Below are 20,914 nucleotides of genomic sequence, written 5' to 3' on the forward strand. Positions count from 1 at the left end.
TGGTACCAGGAGTGGTCCGAGAAAGCAGGTGACAGGATGGGGCTGCAGAGCTGGATCCCTGGTTGTCTGTCTGGCAGTGAGGACCCTAACCCCAGGGGAACACAGAGAAGCCCTGGCACAAGGTGGCTGTCCAACAGTTAAAGCTCTCGCCAGGGATAGGTTGGGCTGATAGGTCAGCAGAAGGGAACAGTGTAGCTGGAATGATATTTGAGAAACAGAAGAGAAATAATAACTTTAAGGACAATGGGCAAAGACAATAAAAAGCTAAGGGCAATACATGTATAACTGATTTACTTCGCTATATACCAGAAACTAATACAACATTGTAAATCAACTACACTCCAAAATATTTTTAAAAAGAAAAAGAACGCATTTGGAAATTTGAAAGAAATAAAAAAGCTAAAAGCATGTAACCACCAACCTGAAAGCCAGAGGAACTCTCTGGTAGGTATGAAAATGTTTATCAGGCCTTTAGGGCAGAGAAAGCTAATAACCAGGAGCTGGGATTAAGTGTCAGAGCAGTAAAAAACTCCCAAACCTGCAGGCACAGGAGATGTGCTAAGTCAACATCCTGACTGGAAAAGACCAAGTTCCTGCCACATGGCACAAGATGTCTTACTCGATACCTCCCCCAAATCTTGAACTCTCAAATTCCCCAGAACTTTCTGAACCAGTATAAGTAGCCCTGCCCCTTCTTTCTTGGGGAGGATGTAGGTAGAGGCTTCTCCCCAATAAGACAAACTATCTATCCCTAACCCCCGATCTGTTCACCCCCTCCTCCTCTCCAGACACTCGGGCCTATGTAACTAGGGTTATATCACAATATAACCCACACAGGGTGATGAGGCCTGAAAAAGAAAGACACTATTTGAGGAAGGAACTGAAAGATCTAGCAAGTTTACATTAGCAAGGAGAGTACATGTAAGATTAAATACTGAAGGTGTTTGATCAAAGGGGCTGGAATTTAAGATTAGACAAGGGAGAGTTTATCCATGTGAGGATGGGTTTCCCTTGTAGCTCAGGCAGTTGGTAAAAGAATCTGCCTGCAATGCAGGAGACCCATGTTTGATCCCTGGGTAGGGAAGATCCCCTGGAGAAGGAAATGGCAACCCACTCCAGTATTCTTGCCTGGAGAACTCCATGGACAGAGGAGCCCAGCAGGCCCAGTCCATCGAGTCACGAGTCAGACATGACTTAGGTACTAAACCAGCACTACCACCACCATCCATGTGAGGGCGCCGTCCTAAGAGGCAAGACAAAACCAGCAAGAATCTCAGGAAATGTGTGAACTGGCTACTAGGATGGTACCTAAAAACAAGGATGAAGTAATAGCTCATGTTAAATATGAAATGCCAGAAACTCTATGGCAGTGGTCAGAAGAGGGGCGCACAGGTTCAGAGAGTATATTCTGGGGTGCACATGCTGCATAGGGCCAGAACCCCATCAGATGGAGATATTCCACAGGAAGGCCCAGAAAACAAACCACTAACCTAAATTGCAAGGAAGGTACTAGTGAGATGACATCTACTTTACTAGGTTCCAAGTGGTGGCTCTCTTCTGAAGACCAGAAGTGACAGAGGGAAGGTATGTAAGAGAATTAGGCTCATCAACAGCAACAGGGATAACAGAACCAGGTGAAGATCAGAAGCCACCAGAAGCCAGGTGGGCACGATTATCCTGAGAGTGGCAAGGCTGGTGTATGGGGTGTGTTTGACCCACAGAGAGTTATTGACATAATTAATAAAATATGGCATCCCAACAAGGCGACTATTCAACATGTACATTCAAAATAAATCAAAGATGAATGGCCACAAAGTGGAGAGTAGTTGCCCCAATAATGTCTCAATCACTGACTCAGTTTCCAAATCTTAGCTAACTTTTGGACCCAGAACTCACTGATTGAAGAAGTCGTCTAGTCTCCAGAGGGAAGGACCATGTAACATTATAACAAGAATACAAGGTAGTAATTCCCCCAACCTTCCCCCAAAGGGACCTACAGTCCTTTAATCCAGCAACTGTGCGCCAAGGAGACAGACTACTCAGACATTCTGAGGGCACAGACCTGAAGCATCAGTATGCTGTCATCCCTGTTAGAAGGATTTAGAGCCCAAGCATAAATGGAGCCCTGGCCAAGGTCTAACTCGTAATGGGCCCTGGGACCACAGACCCACATGGCGGTGATTTCCTCAGTCCTCAAATACAGAACCAGGACAGATACCTACTTGGTGACTGCTACAACACCCGTAACAAGTCTCTGGCCCATGAGCTAAGAAATATAATTGTGGAGAAAGCCAAAAGGAAGAAATTACAACTGCCCCAACTCAATTCTCACAAGAGGTAAATTAGAAAACCAACATAATATTGGTTGGGGAGTGGGGAATGGAAATGAGTTTTTCCTAGGGGTCTAAATAGACAGCATGAAAGTGTGGTCCCAAGGGCTGTTGGCAAGTCGACACTGTAGTTCAACTTCTCCTTCATCCACTTCTTTTCCTGTACTTTCCCTTACAAAAGGGTAGATTCCAATTGCACTCCTTAATAACTCCATCTAGAATCCGATTCCTGGCTAAGCCAACTCCTAACAGGCATTTGCCACCTTGAATGTAAGCTACATTTCCTTTTTAAATAATTTTGGGTTTCTCTTCAGGATTACGTCCCAATTTAATTTGGTAGCGGTAGTAGGTTTCATTTCTAGAAAACTCTTCCCAAAGTAGAGTTATGCTAGAAAGTATCTTTGAAAAGTCTGTGGGGTTCTTCTCTGGGAAGAACCCAGAAGTGTAATTCCTGATTTATAGGTGGTCTCTGCATTTTAAATTATTGTTGACTTTTGTCAATCCCCATTTCCTATTATAGATCTTAGGTAACTTCTCAATTCAACATTAAACACACACACACACAGTTTTTCTGATTCTAGATTGACAAAGCTCATTCAAAATTAGCTTTTTATCCAGAAAGCTTTTTACTGTTTATGGAATTATTTCTCTTTTTGTTTCTGTGGAATTATTTCTCTTTTATTTCAACAGCATAAGTATATAGGCCATACATTTCTCTTTTTATTTCAACAATATTTAAGTACATAGGCCATATATGCTATATTCATGACTCAGTTTCTTGGTAAATATACCGAAGTCACCCATATAAAGATAAATTTTGTTTACACAAACAGACAAATAAAAACAAATATGCTGAGAATTTCTTTTTCTTTTATGCCACCTTGTAGTATTCTCTATACAATCTCTTGACTAATATTGCTACCTACAAAGTTACACATAATTGCACAATCTTATATAAATTTTAAAGGGTAAGAAACTTAAAATTAAATATGAAAAACTTCTGGTAATTAACTGTACCATGAACTCTTGAATTTTAGAGTTGCTCAACTATGTCTATAAGTACAATTTAATTAAATAAGTTAAATAACAATAAGAAATAAATCAGACACGGGTTTTAAAAAAGTAGTCCATACTAACTGGTAAATGTACTTCTCACTAAAACCTTGGGTAACAAGACATTCAAAATATTCTATATATTTTCCAAGCTGATGAGAGCACTTTCTGCTATTGAATTCAACTTTTTCAAATTAAACCTTATAATAAAAAGAAACCAGAAGTATGTCTATAGTTACAGTTGATGCCAGTGATGAGTTCATTTCTATGAAAAACCAAAGCAACATATATGTTTTTAAATAGTACATGGTTTCTGTGGCTATACAGAGACAAATGGGACCACTGTTAGTGTGAAAAAATTCTCTCAGAGTATGTTACTAAATTATGGCAGAAGTCTCTACTTTGAAGGAAAAAAATAGAAAATTTTATAGCAGCCCTTGGTCCACAATTAAATGAAGTATTCAGTGAAATATTGTACTGCATCTTAATCAAATACAGTAGACTAAATCAGAGATTAGTGGACGTTGCTTCATTCTGGACCCTGCGGATCGTACTTATTCATGCTCACTTCTCTGCCTCTCCTACCACAAAAGAGTTAGATTCACCCAGGAAGATGATGGAAGACCAGATTTTATCAGCAGCCAGAAACAAAATGCAGACTGCCAATAATCATGAAAAGGCTTACTTAGGTAATTTAGTCACTGGCCACTGCCTCATTCACCATAATTATGAATCCCAAACCATAGAAGCTGAAGTTTCTTGTAAGAAAATATCTTCAGGGATAGAAACACAGACAACTTTTGGGGGGATAGACACATGACATTATCATTTGGTCAGCAATATTTATGAGGATATACATATATATATTTCACTCAAATCACTTATAATTATTAAACATATTATACCAAACTTGAACATTTTTATAGTTTATTATGTTAGATTATCTTTAAGTTTTTGAAATCCAACTTAAATATAGACAAAATAAAGATTATACATACTTGAGAGAAACTGCCTCCATGAATTCATCCAAAAAATCATCATATTCAGGACCTCTTACTCTTCTCTGCCGTAGTCCAATGTACAATGGATCTTTAAGTAACTCCTATTTTTAAAAAAAATTACCATAAATATAGAAACAACGAAAGGCAAATCATTACTTTTTCTGAGTGAGCCTCAGTTTTCTCATATGTATAAGAGTAGAAATTTAAATAAAATCTAGCTATTTTGTTTCAGAATTAACCTATAGAGTTATTATTTAGTATTATATATATCTACAATGTTAATAAGAACACAAAATATAGTTACTAAACATTAAAAGCATTCTTATGTTTTCATTGTTATTCTTAGGTCTTATTCTTGAGAAAAGAAAAGGTATTACAATCTCTCAGCTGTGCCAAATTTAGATTTTACAGGCAAAGTTTACCACCCAGAAAAATAACGAAGTTTTGAAGTATCATATTAGCTTAGTAAATGGAAACACAGCAATTCCTTTCTTGGATCTATTTTTTGTTTTTGAAAGAAAAATCTTAAACATTTTGAGTATATCTTTAATAAGATTGTTGACTGATGTTAAAAACCTTTTAGTCTTAAATAAGACTTTTCTTAAACTTTTAAAACTTTACACAGTTTAAGTTTTTCCAAAACTAATATGTATCAGACAACACTAAGCTGTTCATGCTTTAGAATGGGTAATTTTATTAAATCAGTTATTAATTGAGGTATAATTTATATACAGTAATATGCACACATTTATAACAAAAGCTCTCAGTAAACTACGAATAGAAAGCCAGTCCAGGTTCGATGCACGATACTGGATGCTTGGGGCTGGTGCACTGGGACGACCCAGAGGGATGGTATGGGGAGGGAGAAGGGAGGAGGGTTCAGGATGGGGAACACATGTATACCTGTGGCAGATTCATTTTGATATATGGCAAAACCAATACAATATTATAAAGTAAAATAAAATAAAGTTAAAAAAAAAAGAAAGAAAGGAACTTCCTCTACCTGGGCTTGCCAGGTAGCTCAGATGGTAAATATCTGCCTACAATGTGGGAGATCTGGGTTCGATCCCTGGGTCAGGAAGATCCCCTAGGAAAGGGAATGGCAACCCACTCCAGTATTCTTGCCTGGAGAATCCCAGAGACAGAGGAACCTGGAGGGCTATAGTACAAGGGATTGAAAAGAGCTGGACATGACTGAGCAACTAAAATTTTCTTTTCTTTCCCCAACCTAGTAAAAAGCATCTGTGCAAAACCCACAACGAACAACCCCTAAGACTAGAAACAAGACAAAGATATTTCTACTCTCATTATTTCTATCAAATGCTATATATACTAGAGATCCTAGCCATTACAGTTACACAAGAAAAAGAAAAAATAGGAATAAAGGTTGGAAAGGAAGAAACAAACTGTTTTTATTTGTACACAAAGGATCATATACATGGAAATACTAAAGAATCTATGCAAGAAATCCACTAGAAAAAAATATGTGAATTTAACATGAATGTAGAATATAAGGCCAATTTATATAAAGCAAATGTATATCTATATACTAGCAATGAATCGGAGAAGGCAATGGCACCCCACTCCAGTACTCTTGCCTGGAAAATCCCAAGGACGGGGGAGCCTGGTGGGCTGCAGTCCATGGGGTCGCTAAGAGTCAGACATGACTGAGAGACTTCACTTTCACTTTTCACTTTCATGCATTGGAGAAGGAAATGGCAACCCACTCCAGTGTTCTTGCCTGGAGAATCCCAGGGATGGGAGAGCCTGGTGGGCTGCCGTCTATGGGGTCGCACAGAGTCAGACATGACTGACGAGACTTAGCAGCAGCAGCAATGAATAGTTGAAATAAAATACATGACTCCACTTACAATAGCACTCCAGAACATGAAATTCATAGGGACATATTCAACAAAATATGTGTAAGGCCTATATACCAGAAACCACAAAATATTGCTAAAAGAAATTACAAAGACAAACTTTTTTGGGAAAAAATGGTAATCTGTGTGATAAAAAAAGAAACCATGTACAAAACTATCACCTTCAGTAATCTAGAAAAGAGGAAAATGCACTTAATGAGCTTATAAATCTGACTAAAAAGATTTTCAGGAATAATGTTGAATGTGTAAATTAGCTGTATGCTAAGGCTAAAATGGATAAGAACTATAGAAGGAAATGTTCAGTCTCTGAGAAAAATTTAAACAGAATATAGAGGGCACAAAACTTGTGTGTAAAAGATTTCTAAAGTAAAATAAGGCCAGCAGCCAAAGATCAAATTAAGTGTGCGACTGTAACACGTCTTTTGAGAACCTCTGAATGATTTAAAGTGGAACCTAAGAGACTTAGGTTCCTAAAAGATTTTTGTCTAGTTCAGTGGGGCTGGTCCACAGCACTCTGCTATGTCAGCCAATAAACAGAGAAGGTCTGTTTTGAAAAGAACTGTGAGTAGGGCTTTATCTAATGGAGGAGACTATAATCTAATACATAGAAAGCTAAAAAAAAAAAAAAAAAGTAAGGGTACTGCACTACTTGGATTAATTGACACAGGGATACTTCAAAACGAAAATACTTCACTGGGTCCTCAACTATCCATAGGCAAGAAGCTTGCTGAGAAAGTTATTCAGGATGCAACACAACTATTTCTTATGGAAAAGGAAGACTAAGAGGATATAACCAAGAACCCAGCCAGTAGAGCCAAAAACCTAGGAGAACAATGAACTACAGAATCACATTCTGAGGAAATGAAACTGGGCCCGATTCAAAGAACATTCCCTGTCCCTCAAGTAGGTGGCCTGGCAACACGTCCAGTGCAAATTCAGAACACTTAGTGTTACGTGATTCTTATCCCCGCCATTCTGGACGGGAGTGTTTATTGTGGAGGTTCTGCCCCTGCCATCCACTGTATGTCTGGTATGTGGGAGCAGATAAGACCAGTCGCACACCACAGAGCAAAACACAAGAATATTCACCCACATCTAGACCTGATTTAGATGATGGGATCCTGAACTTTGGGCCTGCTGTTGCTACTGGGATGTCATTTTTGGAAACCTAGGATGGATACAAGCATATTTTACCTGCAGAGTGTGAACAATATGTGAAGAATTAGAATCTATAAGAAGGATGAGAATCTATATGTCCCAAGCATTCCAGCCTCCCTAGCCATCTCAGGGAATCATGATCGTTAATAGTAATTATTTTAAGTCACTATGATTAGATAGGTTTGTTATAAACAATATGATTTTGTAGGTATACTTACGTTATTAAGAAGGTTAAACCATGTGAATTACTTGAGTTGGAATTTGCTTAAAGCCAACAGGAATTATAGCCCAGTTCACATCTGGTGTCTTAGAATAATTACTAATAGCATTCTCTCTCACTGTGAAACTGCCTTGGTCTGGCCAATACATTTTGTTGGTCATCCCACTTATAATGTAGTGCCCAACAATGAGTTAAGGCTTTCTGGCAAGCTGGAAGTTAACATATCAAATCATAAAAAAGTATTTCACATGAAATGCAGAATCTGAAACTGAGTGCTCTTGTAAAGCCCAGCTGTTCCTTGAAGTCTAAAAACTTTAAACAATCTACTGGCAGTCTTCTGAACAGCTGATGTTGAAGTGCCAATGAGCGATTAACGGCTGCCAGAATTAAAATACTTTCTCCATGTCTGGGATATATTTGGACTTCTAAAACGTGAATCAGAAAAAGAACACAATTGAGAAAAGATGTCACACGTTTCCCCTGCTTTGTTCTCTCATTCTTTCCCATGCTAATAATTAAAGTATATCATAAAGAAGTCTGGCTACAGTGAAGTGTCAATTATGAAGATCTATGAACAAGATAGCTTTTGAATTAAATCAGAAGTTAAAAACTTCTTCTAGCCATAATGTCTCTATCAAAAATTACTATTTTTTTAAAAAATTCATGATAATTAAGGCTTCAATAATGAGTGCATTCTTGGAAAGTTGGCTGACAAAAAAATAACATCTACAAAAAGCAATTTAACAAGATTATCCCATTTTAATAATGGCTCCACAGACCACGTAGCCTGGCACAGAGGTGACATTAATTTGTTGGATTAAAAGTTTCTCGCAGCCAAGAGTAAACACTTAATAGATGTTTGTTGGAAAATAAATGAAAGACTTGGTATTAAGCAAACACTTTAAAAAAAAAGATAGACCTTCTTTAACAAGACATGTCACATGCAATGCATTTGTTGTCACTGAAGACTTACAGAGACTTAGAAGCATGTGAAAAGGAAACATTAGGGAGAGTAAAGAACAAAGCATATGGAAACACAAGAAGAGTCCCAAAGAGGAGATATGCTATGCTAAGTCACTTTAGTCGTGTCCGACTCTGTGCGACCCCATAGACAGCAGCCCACCAGGCTCCCCCGTCCCTGGGATTCTCCAGGCAAGAACACTGGAGTGGGTTGCCATTTCCTTCTCCAATGCATGAAAGTGAAAAGTGAAAGTGAAGTCACTCAGTTGTGTCCGACTCTTAGCGACCCCATGGACTGCAGCCTAACAGGCTCCTCCGTCCATGGGATTTTCCAAGCAAGAGTACTGGAGTGGGGTGCCATTGCCTTCTCCGAAGAGGAGATAAGGAGTGCATATATTGGTAAAGTTAATTATTTTACTTCTTAGCACTGCCTCAATTCTGAAACCTTGGAAATTTTGATTTGACTAGTAATCACTGTTAACCTTGTTCATATCTCTCACATTTCTACCTTTCGCATCTAAAATTTTTGAGAATTACAAAATATTTTCTTAAGATTTTAAGGCTTTAAAAAAATCATTACAAAAAAATAATACTTCCTATTAGAAAACTTGAGAGCAACAAAATGTAAAATCAAAACCAAAGAAAACCAATAAGCTCTACCCATTCAGAACTACCCATCACTAGCACCTTGATGCATATTCTTCCAGGCCCCTCTCTCTGCATCTATGCATGTACAATATCATCTGTCCAAGTTGGGAACAATATCATAGACTGTTTTATAACCCTTTTTCACATAAGAATATATTGTAAAAGTCTTCACATCACTCACTAGATGATTATTTTTAATACTTGTGATCTGTATTGGAACTCTACCTTTCTAGAAAGGATGAACAAATTTACAATCCCCATACCCCACTGACATATATAGTAATAAATATGTTCCTTTTGTGGCAGCCAAAGGAAGATTTTTATCTTTCCACATATATATGTGTGTACATATATGAAATATAAATGTAAAATACATAATATATAAATATATTTTTGTAATGTTAAAGTAGCATGCACCTATATTTCTTTTCTAATAAAGAAAGCTGAGTGCTGAAGAGTTGATGCTTTTGAACTGTGGTGTTGGAGAAGACTCTTGAGAGTCCCTTGGACTGCAAGGAGATCAAACCAGTCAATCCTAAAGGAGATCAGTCCTGGGTGGAAGGACTGATATTGAAGCTGAAACTCCAATACTTTGGCCACCTCATGCGAAGAGCTGACTCATTTGAAAGACCCTGATGCTGGGAAAGATTGAGGGCAGGAGAAGAAGGGGACGACAGAGAATGAGATGGTTGGATGGCATCACCAACTCAATGGACATGGGTTTGGGTAGATTCCAGCAGTTGGTGATGGACAGGGAGGCCTGGTGTGCTGCAGTTCATGGGGCTGCAAAGAGTCGGATACGACTAAGTGACTGAATTGAACTGAATATCATTAAACATTTTTCATAAGTTTACTGACCATTCATGTCTTCATTTTAAAATTACCTGTAACCATGTTTTCTTAGGCAATTTGTATATTTCACATTTAGCATTTTCTTATTAACTTAAATGTTTTCTTTGAATACTAAGAACATTTTAAATCTTTATCTGCCATAAATGTTATGAATATTTTCCTTTTCAGCATTTGTTTAAATTATATTTATAATATATAGATAATCATACTCTATGCTGCTATTTACTCATTCTTTTAAATAAAAGACCAAATTCTGCAAAGAAATTACGTAAAATTTTTGTTGTTTTGCTGGTTCATGCCATCAATATGATTAAGCACTCTAATTGCTAATGGTCATCAAGAGTCTAAAGCAATACTTAAAGTGTCAGCATGCATATGAGCTGGCATGAAATGTTAAAAAGCTGTAGAAATAAAAATGACTAAAATTTGACTGTGATTCAGTAAGTCTGGATCAGAGCCTGGGATTTTGCATTCTTAACACATCCCCTCATTAATTCTGAACTGAACATTCAAGAGACGTACACTGAGAACCACATAAATTATTAAGCTAAAATAAAAGTATTCTACTTCCCTAAAAGTTCCCATCTCAGGTAAATTTTTTTCTATTTTAGTTTATGTAACAGGCATTTCTAAGATATATCCCAAACTTCAAGGAATTCCTGAGACTTATAGTACATATAAAACCAAACTGAAATCTCCATTCTCTTTCCCAAGGCATCGGTGCTGTGCTTCAGAAAACAGATGAATAAATCCTTGATATAATCCATTGTCGCACTAATTTAGAGAGGGTGACCTAAGAGGAGACAGTGAAAAAGTAACCATGTGACAATACAAACCAAGTTAGGCAGTGAGGATTATCTTCTCTTCTCTGACTTTACTATAACGATTAGGAATCATTCAAATGCAGGCTCACTTGTCTGAAGTGGCAAGCATAATATGAAAAGCAAAGATAAAAAGTGAGGAGGCTTGAGAGAAAAATGCTGACAATCTAGCTGGGACCATGTGATAGAGAGAGTAATGAAATGCTTCTCCCCACAAACCTGTAAACTTGCTACCTTATGTGGCATAAGACACTGTAGATGTGATGAAGGGTGAATCCTTAAAAGTGAAAAAACCTTTCTGGCTGTAGTCAGAGAAAGAAATGTGATGACAGAAGCAGAGTCAGAGCGACACTACATTGCTAGTTTTGAAAACAGATTAAGGGGACCACGAACCAAGGAACAGATGCAGCCTCTAGAAGTTGGAAAAGACAAGGGTGTGGAACTCAGCCCTGCTGACGTCTTTAATGATTTTAGCCTTTTGAGACTTGTGCTTTCTAGCATTATAAGGTCATATATTTGTGCCATTTTAAGCCACTGTTTGTAATAATTTGTCATGATAGCAACAGAAACCTAATACGGTCACAATCTAATGTCAACACTGACTTCTGTACATGAGCTGAAAAATACGTGGCAAGTACATATAACAGAAAATCTGTAAGGTTTTTATTTTGTTCAGTTTCTCTCCAACAAGCTGCTTCATGCCAAACATAAAGGGCTCTTTCCAGAACACAAGTAGGAACCTCCTCAGTGGAAGAGACTTCAACTTTGTGACTTCAAGTTCCATCACAAGATCTAGATGATTCTAGATCTCAATACACTGTACACATGATCTGAAGGCCAGACTGAATATAAAACCAGATCAGAAAAGCTGAGACCTGGAGCAATGGTTTAATAAACAGAGACTGACTATGTAGAGACAATAATCTCCTATACATACTGAATAGGAGTATGAATTCTCCAGGGCCTCTTGAGAACTGATCATGTGTTACAGGCTCAACTGGGTTTGCAACCTCCCCCAAATTCAGAAGTTCAAGTCTAAATCCCAGTGTCTCAGAATATGACTGTATTTGTAGACAGAGTCTTTAAAAAGATAATTAAGTTAAATGATGTCACTAGGGTGGGCCATAATCCAACATGACTGGTGCTCTTCTAAGAAAAAAAATTAAGACACAGATACACAGAGGAAATAACCATGTATAGATACTGAAGGAAGACGAGCCAAGAGAGAGACCTTAGAAGAAACTGACTGCTGATACCCTGATCATGGATCTCTAGCCTTTAGAACTGTGAGAAATAACTTCTATTGGTTAAGCCACCCAGTTTATGGTACTGTTATAGCAGCCCTAGCAAGCACACCCCATGTGACAGCTGTAGCAGTGTTTAAGGCCTAACAACACATGGAAGAACGTGGAGGGTCCACAAGGCACATTTACTCACATTTTTAGTAAAATATCAAGCTTTGATATTGGTCACTTACTTAAAAGACAAATGATAAACATAACTTCCATGAAAAGATTTGTCAACAACAGGCGAAAAAAGTATGGCTCCTCTTAAAAGATAAAAACAATTTACTTCAGGTAAAACATAAAGTTTTATACACACACACACACATATATATGTGTGTGTGTGTGTGTGTGTGTGTGTGTGTATATATATATATATTTTTTTTTTTTTTTTTAAGTCACTCAGTCATGTTTGACTCTTTGTGAACTCATGGACTTGTAGCCTGCCAGGTGCCTCTGTCCGTGAAATTCTCTAGGCCACCATGCTGGAGTGGAGAGCCTTCCCTTCTCCAGGGGATCTTCCCAACCCAGGAATTGAACCCAGGTCTCCTGCACTGCAGGAGGATTCTTTACCATCTGATCCACCAGGGAAGCCGCTATGAAAAGATTTGGCAACAACAGGGAAAAAAAGAAATAAAGTATGGGATCCTCATAAAGTGAAGTGAGAGTCGCTCAGTCGTGTCTGCTTTGCGACCCCATGGACTATACAGTCCATGGAATTCTCCAAGCCAGAATACTGGAGTGGGTAGTCTTTCCCTTCTCCAGGAGATTTTCTCAACCCAGGGACTGAACGCAGGTCTCCTGCATTGCAGGCAGATTCTTGACCAGCTGAGCCACAAGGTAAGCCCATTCTCTTAAAGACAAAAACAATTTACTTCAGGTAAAGGATAAACTTTATATAGCAATTGCTTTACAAGTAAATTAAAGAAAACAGGGACTACGAAATAACAGATTAAAGATAAGGTGAAAACACAATCATCCTACCTAAATAAATGCTTTGCATTATTAACTTAAAAAATAAGAGTATATTTTAGTCAAGTGCTTCTGTAAACTTCAAGTTGTGAGCTGCAGAGATTTAAGAAGTCAGAAAATGAGGACTGACTTACCAATCAGCTGTTAACTCCTTTTCCACTTTCATTACTACTCAATATAGGTATTTATGATAAAAGAAGAAAACATTTATAAGATAATTTATTAAAAAGGGATCTAATCCTCAAGAAATTTTCTAGATTCTGGAAAAAAACCCTAAATGTTGTGATGAATTAATTCTGTATTTCTATTATGAAGTATAAAACTGAACAGAGATCCACAAAACAGATGAGATTAAAAACTGCTATTGCAGATATTTTGACTACAAGTGGTTTTTCCACATGTGAAAGTGGAACAAAGAATGGCAACATAAAAACTACATTTTCCACAAACCCATCAACTCAACCATATTTTAGTGAAGTAAATTTTTTGTCTTCTCAGTAAAGTAGTAGTGCAAGGATAAAGAGAATAGAGTGTCAATATGTGTCCAAGACAGGGGAATAAGAAGACCCTAAACTCACCCCCACAGACACACCAAAATGACAACTCTTTACAGAACAAGTATCTATAAGAAATACCTGAAGTTTTACAGAAGAGATTTTCTACAAAGAAAAAGACAGGAAGAAGCACAATGAGACAGATGAGGGGCAGAGACAAGATAGTCAGGACCCATACCGCCAAAAATAGGAGGAATATCACATTCAGAGTTTCTTCCCAAGGAGCAAGGGGTCTGAGCCCAGGAGTTCTGTACTGCAAAGATGAGTCCCCAGAATATCAGGCTTTGAAAACCAGTAGGTCTTCTATTTGGGAGAGCTGGAGGGCAGTAGGAAACGGACTTGGCTCTTAAAAAGTATAAGCAAAGTTCTCACACACGCCAATTTCCTGTCCAGAGGCAGTAGTTTGAAAGGGGGGCTGGGTCCAACACACTTGTTAATCTTAGAGAGCCACCTAAATATGCAAGAAGCAACTGGAACTGCCCTCAGGAAAAGAAGTGCTGGCAACAGCCACTTGGGAGAGCTCATTCTACTATGTTAACACTGGCTCTGGCAAAGCTCCATTTTGATCTCTTCCCGCTAGTTTATTAACACAAAGGTCAAAGCCCCATACTCCGGCAGGCCAGCATTAGCCACAAGCTTCCCAGCTGCACAGCTAGCAATGCAGAGACCCGGCCTCACCCACCAGTAGGCTGGCAGCATGCTGGTGCAACCCTGCGTCATGTAGCCAAATGCACAGGACGCCTACTTTCCTGTCCAGTAGGCCTAGAGCCACCTCATGAGGCACAGCCTCACACTCAACCAGCGCAGGAACCAGCCCTGACTACCAGCGGGCCCACAGGAGCTGACCCTGTCAAACAGAAGGATGCACCCAGCCCACACAGGGCATACCCTTACAACATAAAGCTCTGGCAACCAGAGAGAAGACTGCTGCTGGGTCCCCTAGGACATCTCCTACATAACCATATAAAAGTGCCAACACCTGTTGGATCATAGAGAAAGCAAAGGAATTCCAGAAAAACATCTCCTTCTGCTTCACAATAAAGCCTACAATAAAAGACTACAATAAAGCCTTTGACTGTGTGGATCACCACCAACTGTGGAAAACTCTTAAAGAGATGGGAATAACAGACTGCCTTATCTGCTTCCTAAGAAACCTGCATCAGGGTCAAGAGGCAACAGTTAGAACCAGACATGGAATAACAGATTGGTTCAAAATTGGGAAGGGAGTACAATAAGATTGTATATTGTCACCTGCTTATTTAACTTATATGCAGAGTACATTATGCAAAATGCTGGACTGGAGGAATCACAAGTTGGAATCAAGATGGCGGGAGAAAAACCAACAAGCACAGACACGTGGATGATACAACTCTAATGGCAGAAACTGAAGAGGAACTAAAGAGCCTCTTTGGTGTGGGTGAAAGAGGGGCGTGTAAAAGCTGACTTGAAACAACATGAAAAACCTAAGATCATGGCATCCTGTCCCATTACTTCATGGCAAATAGAAGAAAGATAAGTAGCAGTAGTGACAGATTTTCTTTTCTTGGGCTCCAAAATCACTGTAGACAGTGACTGCAGCCATGAAATTAAAAGATGCTTCTTCCTTGGAAGAAAAGCTATGACAAACCTAGACAGCATATTAAAAAGCAGAGACATCAATTTGCTAACAACCGTCCATATAGTCAAAGCTATCATTTTTCCAGTAGTCATGTACGGAGGTGAGAGTTGAACAATAAAGGAGACTGAGTGCCAAAAAATTGATGCTTTCGAATTGTGGCGCTAAAGAAGACTCTTGAGAGTCCCCTGGACTTGCAAGGAGATCAAACCTGACAATCCTAAAGGAAATAAATCCTGAATATTCACTGGAAGGACTGACGCTAAAGCTGAAGCACTAACAACAACTTCGGCCACCTGATGCAAAGAGCCAACTCATTGGAAAAGATCCTGATGCTAGGAAAAATTGAAGGCAAAAGGAAAAGGGGTGGCAGTGGATGAGATGGCTAGATAGCATCACTGACCAAGTACATGAATTTGACCAAACTCTAGGAGATGTGAGAGTTGGACTGTGAAGAAAGCTGAGCACCGAAGAATTGATGCTTTTGAACTGTGGTGTTGGAGAAGACTCTTGAGAGTCCCTTGGACTGCAAGGAGATCCAACCAGTCCATTCTGAAGGAGATCAGCCCTGGGATTTCTTTGGAAGGAATGATGCTAAAGCTGAAACTCCAGTACTTTGGCCACCTCATGTGAAGAGTTGACTCACTGGAAAAGACTCTGATGCTGGGAGGGATTGGGGGCAGGAGGAAAAGGGAACGACAGAGGATGAGATGGCTGGATGGCATCACTGACTCGATGGACGTGGGTTTGGGTGAACTCCGGGAGGTAGTGAAGGACAGGGAGGCCTGGTGTGCTGCAATTCATGGGGTCGCAAAGAGTCAGACATGACTGAGCGACTGAACTGAACTGAACTAGGAGATAGTGAAGAACAGGGAAGCCTGGTATGCTGCAGTCCATGGGGTTGCAAAGAGTTGGATATGACATAGCAACTGAACAACAACATGTGGTACTTAAATACGTAAAACAAGTATTAACAACATAAAGGGAGAAAGCAACAGTAATAATAGTACGGCACTTTAACATCCCACTTACACCAATAGACAGATCATCTACACAGAAAAGCAATAAGGAAACATCGCCCTTAAACAACACATTAGACCAGATGTACTTAATAGATTTATGAAACATTCCATCCAAAACCAGCATAATGCACATTTCTTTTCAAGTGCACATGGAACATTCTCAGAACAGATCACATGCTAGACCACAAAACAAGCCACAGTAAGTTTAAGAAAACTGAAATCGTATCAGGTATATTTTCTAACCACAATGCTATGAGACCAGAAATCAACTACAAGAAAAAATGCAAAAAAAGCAAACACGTGGAGGCTAAAATATATGCTACTAAACAACTAATGAATCACTGAAGAAATCAAAGAAGACATCAAAAAATGCCTGGAGATAAACGAAAATAAAAACAAAATGATCCAAAATCTATGGGATGCAGCAAAAGCAGTTCTTAGATGGACGTTTATACTGATACAAGCTTCCCTCAGGAACTAAGACAACTCTCAAACAACCTAATCTTATACCCAAAGGAGCTAGAAAAAGGACAAAACATCCGAAAGTTAGTAGAAGGAAAGAAACCATATAGGTCAGAGCAGAAATAAATAAAACAGAAACTTTAAAAAAAGATGTACGAAATTAAGAGCTGGGTTTCTGAAAAGGCAAACAAAATTGATAAACCTTTAGCCAGACTCATCAAGAGAAGAAATCCAGAAGGCCCAAGTCAATAAGGTCAGAAATGAAAAAGAAGTTACGAGAGACACCACAGAAATACAAAAGATCACAACAGACTACAATAAACAAATAAAATGGACAACTGAGACGAAATGAATAAATTTCTAGAAAGGTACACTATCCCAAGACTGAATTTGGAGGAAACAGAAAATGTGAACAGACCTAATACCAGTAATGAAATTGAATGAGTAATTTTAAAAACTCCCAACAAACAAAAGTCTAGGACCAGACGGCTTCAAAAGTTAAGTTCTACCAAACATTCAGAAAAGGTTTATACCATTTCTCTACAAACCATACCAAAAAAACCGCAGAGGAAGGAACACTTCCGAACTCCTACAAGGTCAGCTTCCATTTGACACCAAAATCAGACAAAGATATCACACACACAAAAAGTAATTACAGGCCAATATCACTGATGAACACAGACCCGAAACGCCTCAACAAAATACTAGCAATCTGAATCCAACAATACATTAGAAGGATCATACACCATAATCAAGTGGGATTTATCCCAGGAATGCAAAGATTCAATTTCTGCAGATCAGTCAGTGTGATACACCACATTACCAAACTGCAGAATAAAAACCATATAATAATGTCAATAGATGCAGAAAAAGCTTTTGACAGAATTGAATACTCATTTATGATAAAAATTCTCCAGAAAGTGGCCATACAGGGAGCTTACCTCAATATAATAAAGGCCATATGTGACAAACTCATAGCCAACATCATTCTCAATGGTGAAAAGCAGAAAACATTCCCTCTAAGACCAGAAACAAGAGAAGGATATCCACGCTCACCACTTTTTTTCAACACAGTTTTGCAAGTCCTAGCCATGGCAATTATACAAGAAATAAAAGGAATTCAAATTGGAAAGAAAATAGAACTGTCACTGTTTGTAGATTAAATGATAATATGCATAGCAATGAGATTTCCTAGGTGGCTCTAGTGGTAAAAAACCTGACTGCCAATGCAGGAGATGTAAGAGGCACAAGTTCGATCCCTGGGTTGGGAAGATCCCTTGGAGAAAGGAATGGCAACCCATTCCAGTATTCTTACCTGAAGAATACCATGGACAGAGGAGCCTGGCAGGCTATACAGTTCATGGGGTCACAAAGAGTTGGACACACCGAGCAACTTAGCACATACATCAGATCAGATCAGATCAGTCACTCAGTCATGTCCGACTCTTTGCGACCCCATGAATTGCAGCATGCCAGGCCTCCCTGTCCATCACCAACTCCAGCAAATTCTAAAAGTGCTGTCAGAAAACTCCTAGAGCTCACCAAAGAATTCAGCAAAGTTGCAGGACACAGAATTAACGCAGAGAAATCTCTTGGATTCTTATATACTAACAACAAAAGATCAGAAAAAGAAATTAAGGAAACAATCATATTTACCATCACATCAAAAATAATAAAACACCTAGGAATAAACCTATCTAAGGAGGTAAAAGACAGAAAGCTGTAAGATATTGATGAAAGAAATTGTAGATGACATAAACTGATGGAAATACATAATAATGTTCATGGATTAGAAAAATTAATGTTAAAATGACAACATTCTGTGCTTATTCTATCCAAGGCACTGAATAGATTCAGTGCAATCCCTATCTAAATACCATGGACATTTTTCACAGACCTAGAACAAATAATTTAAAATTTTCTATGGAAACACAAAAGAACTCCAACAGCCAAAACAACGTTGAAAAAGAATAGAGCTAGAGGAATCAGGATCCCTGACTTCAGTTCAGTTCAGTTCAGTTCAGTCGCTCCGTCGTGTCCAACTCTTTGCGACCTCATGAGTCGCAGCATGCCAAGCCTCCCTGTCCATCACCAACTCCCGGAGTTCACCCAAACTCATGTCCATTGAGTCGATGTTGCCATCCAGCCATCTCATCCTCTGTCGTCCCCTTCTCCTCCTGCCCCTAATCCCTCCCAGCATCAGGGTCTTTTCCAATCAGTCAGCTCTTCGCATCAGGTGGCCAAAGTATTGGAGTTTCAGCTTTAGCATCATTCCTTCCAAAGAACACCCAGGACTGATCTCCTTTAGAATGGACTGGTTGGACCTCCTTGCAGTCCAAGGGACTCTCAAGAGTCTTCTCCAACACCACAGTTCAAAAGCATCAATTCTTTGGCACTCAGATTTCTTCACAGTCCAACTCTCACATCCATACATGACCAGTGGAAAAACCATAGCCTTGACTAGACAGACCTTTGTTTTCAGACCATATTAAAAACTATAATAATCGAAACAGCATGATACTGGCACAAAAACAGATGCATAAATCAACTGAATAGAACAGAGAGCTCAGAAATAAACCCCACACACTTATATTCAATTAATCTATGAAAAAGGAGGCAAGAATATGAAATGGAAAAAAGACAATCTATTCAATAAGTGGTGCTGGGAAAATTGAACAGCTACATGTAAAAGAATGACATTAGAACATTCTCTAACATCACACACAAAAGTAAAATCAAAATGGATTCAAGACCTAAATGTAAGACCAGAAACTATAAAACTCCCAGAAGAAAACATAGCTGGAACACTCTGACATAAATCATAACAATGCTTTTGAGTATGTCTCCAAAAAGCAAAAGAAACAAAAGCAAAGATAAACAAATCAGATCTAATTAAACTCAGCTTTTGCTCAGGAAAGAAAAGAGTCAACAAAGCAAAAAGATGACCTGCTGAATGGGAGAAAACATTTGCAAATGATATCAATAAGGGGTTAATATTCAAAATATAGAGGCAGCTTATATTAAAAAATAACCTGATTAAAAAATGGACAGAACTGAATAGACATTTTTCCAAAGAAGACATACAGATGGCCAACAGACACATGAAAAGATATTTAACCTCACTAATCATCAGAGAAATGCAAATCAAAGCCACAATGCAATATCACCTCACACCTCTCAGAATGGCTATCATCAAAAAGACCACAAATTACAAATGTTGGCAGGATGTGCAGAAAAGGGAGCCCTCATACATCACTGGTGGGAAAGTAAATTGGTGTAGCCCCTATGGAAAATAGTATGAAGGTTTCTCAAAATACTAAAAACAGAACTACCATATGGCCACACAATTACACTCTGGTTATATACCCAAGAAGGGCTTCCCTGGTAGCTCAGCGGTTAAAGCGTCTGCCTGCAATGCAGGAGACCTGGGTTTGATCCCTGGGTTGGGGAGATCCCCTGGAGAAGGAAATGGCAACCCACTCCAGTATTCTTGCCTGGAGAATCCCATGGACGGAGGAGCCTGGTGGGCTACAGTCCACGGGGTCTCGAAGAGTCAGACATGACTGAGCAACTTCACTTTCACTTTATATACTCAAAGAAAACGAAAACACTTAGCTGAAAAGATACATGCACCTCAATGTTCATAGTATTATTTACGACTGCCAAGGTTTGGAAGCTACCTGTTAAGTCACTTCAGTCGTGTCCGACTCTGTGTGACCCCATAGACGACAGCCCACCAGGCTCTCCCGTACCTGGGATTCTCCAGGCAAGAACCCTGGAGTGGGTTGCCATTTCCTTCTCCAATGCATGAAAGTGAAGTCGCTCAGTCATGTCCAACTCCTAGTGACCCCATGGACTGCAGCCTACCAGGCTCCTCCATCCATGGGATTTTCCAGGCAAGAGTACTGGAGTGGGGTGCCATGGAAGCTACCTAAGTATCCACAAGAAATGAATGGATAAAGAAGATGTGGCGCATGCGCGCGTGCACGCACACACACACACACACACACACACACACAGGAATACTACTCAGCCATAAAAAAGAATGACCTTTTGCTTTTTGTAACAACATGGATGGACCTG

General features: G+C 39.0%; 1 protein-coding gene across 2 annotated transcripts in view; it reads right to left on the reverse strand.

The window, feature by feature from the left end:
* The window catches only part of ME1 (malic enzyme 1), a 220,232-nt gene that overhangs the window by 91,749 nt on the left and 107,569 nt on the right, over positions 1-20,914 (reverse strand). For both annotated transcript variants that reach the window (XR_011465320.1, XM_070376265.1), the window contains exon 6: positions 4,382-4,485. Coding sequence is in view for 1 of the 2 variants with exons in the window: in XM_070376265.1 (XP_070232366.1) it covers positions 4,382-4,485 (104 nt within the window). In the remaining variant the exon portion in view is untranslated. The remainder of the gene's footprint in view (positions 1-4,381; positions 4,486-20,914) is intronic.

This window comes from Bos mutus, chromosome 9, assembly GCF_027580195.1.
Source record: "Bos mutus isolate GX-2022 chromosome 9, NWIPB_WYAK_1.1, whole genome shotgun sequence".
Classification (NCBI taxonomy): domain Eukaryota; kingdom Metazoa; phylum Chordata; class Mammalia; order Artiodactyla; family Bovidae; genus Bos; species Bos mutus.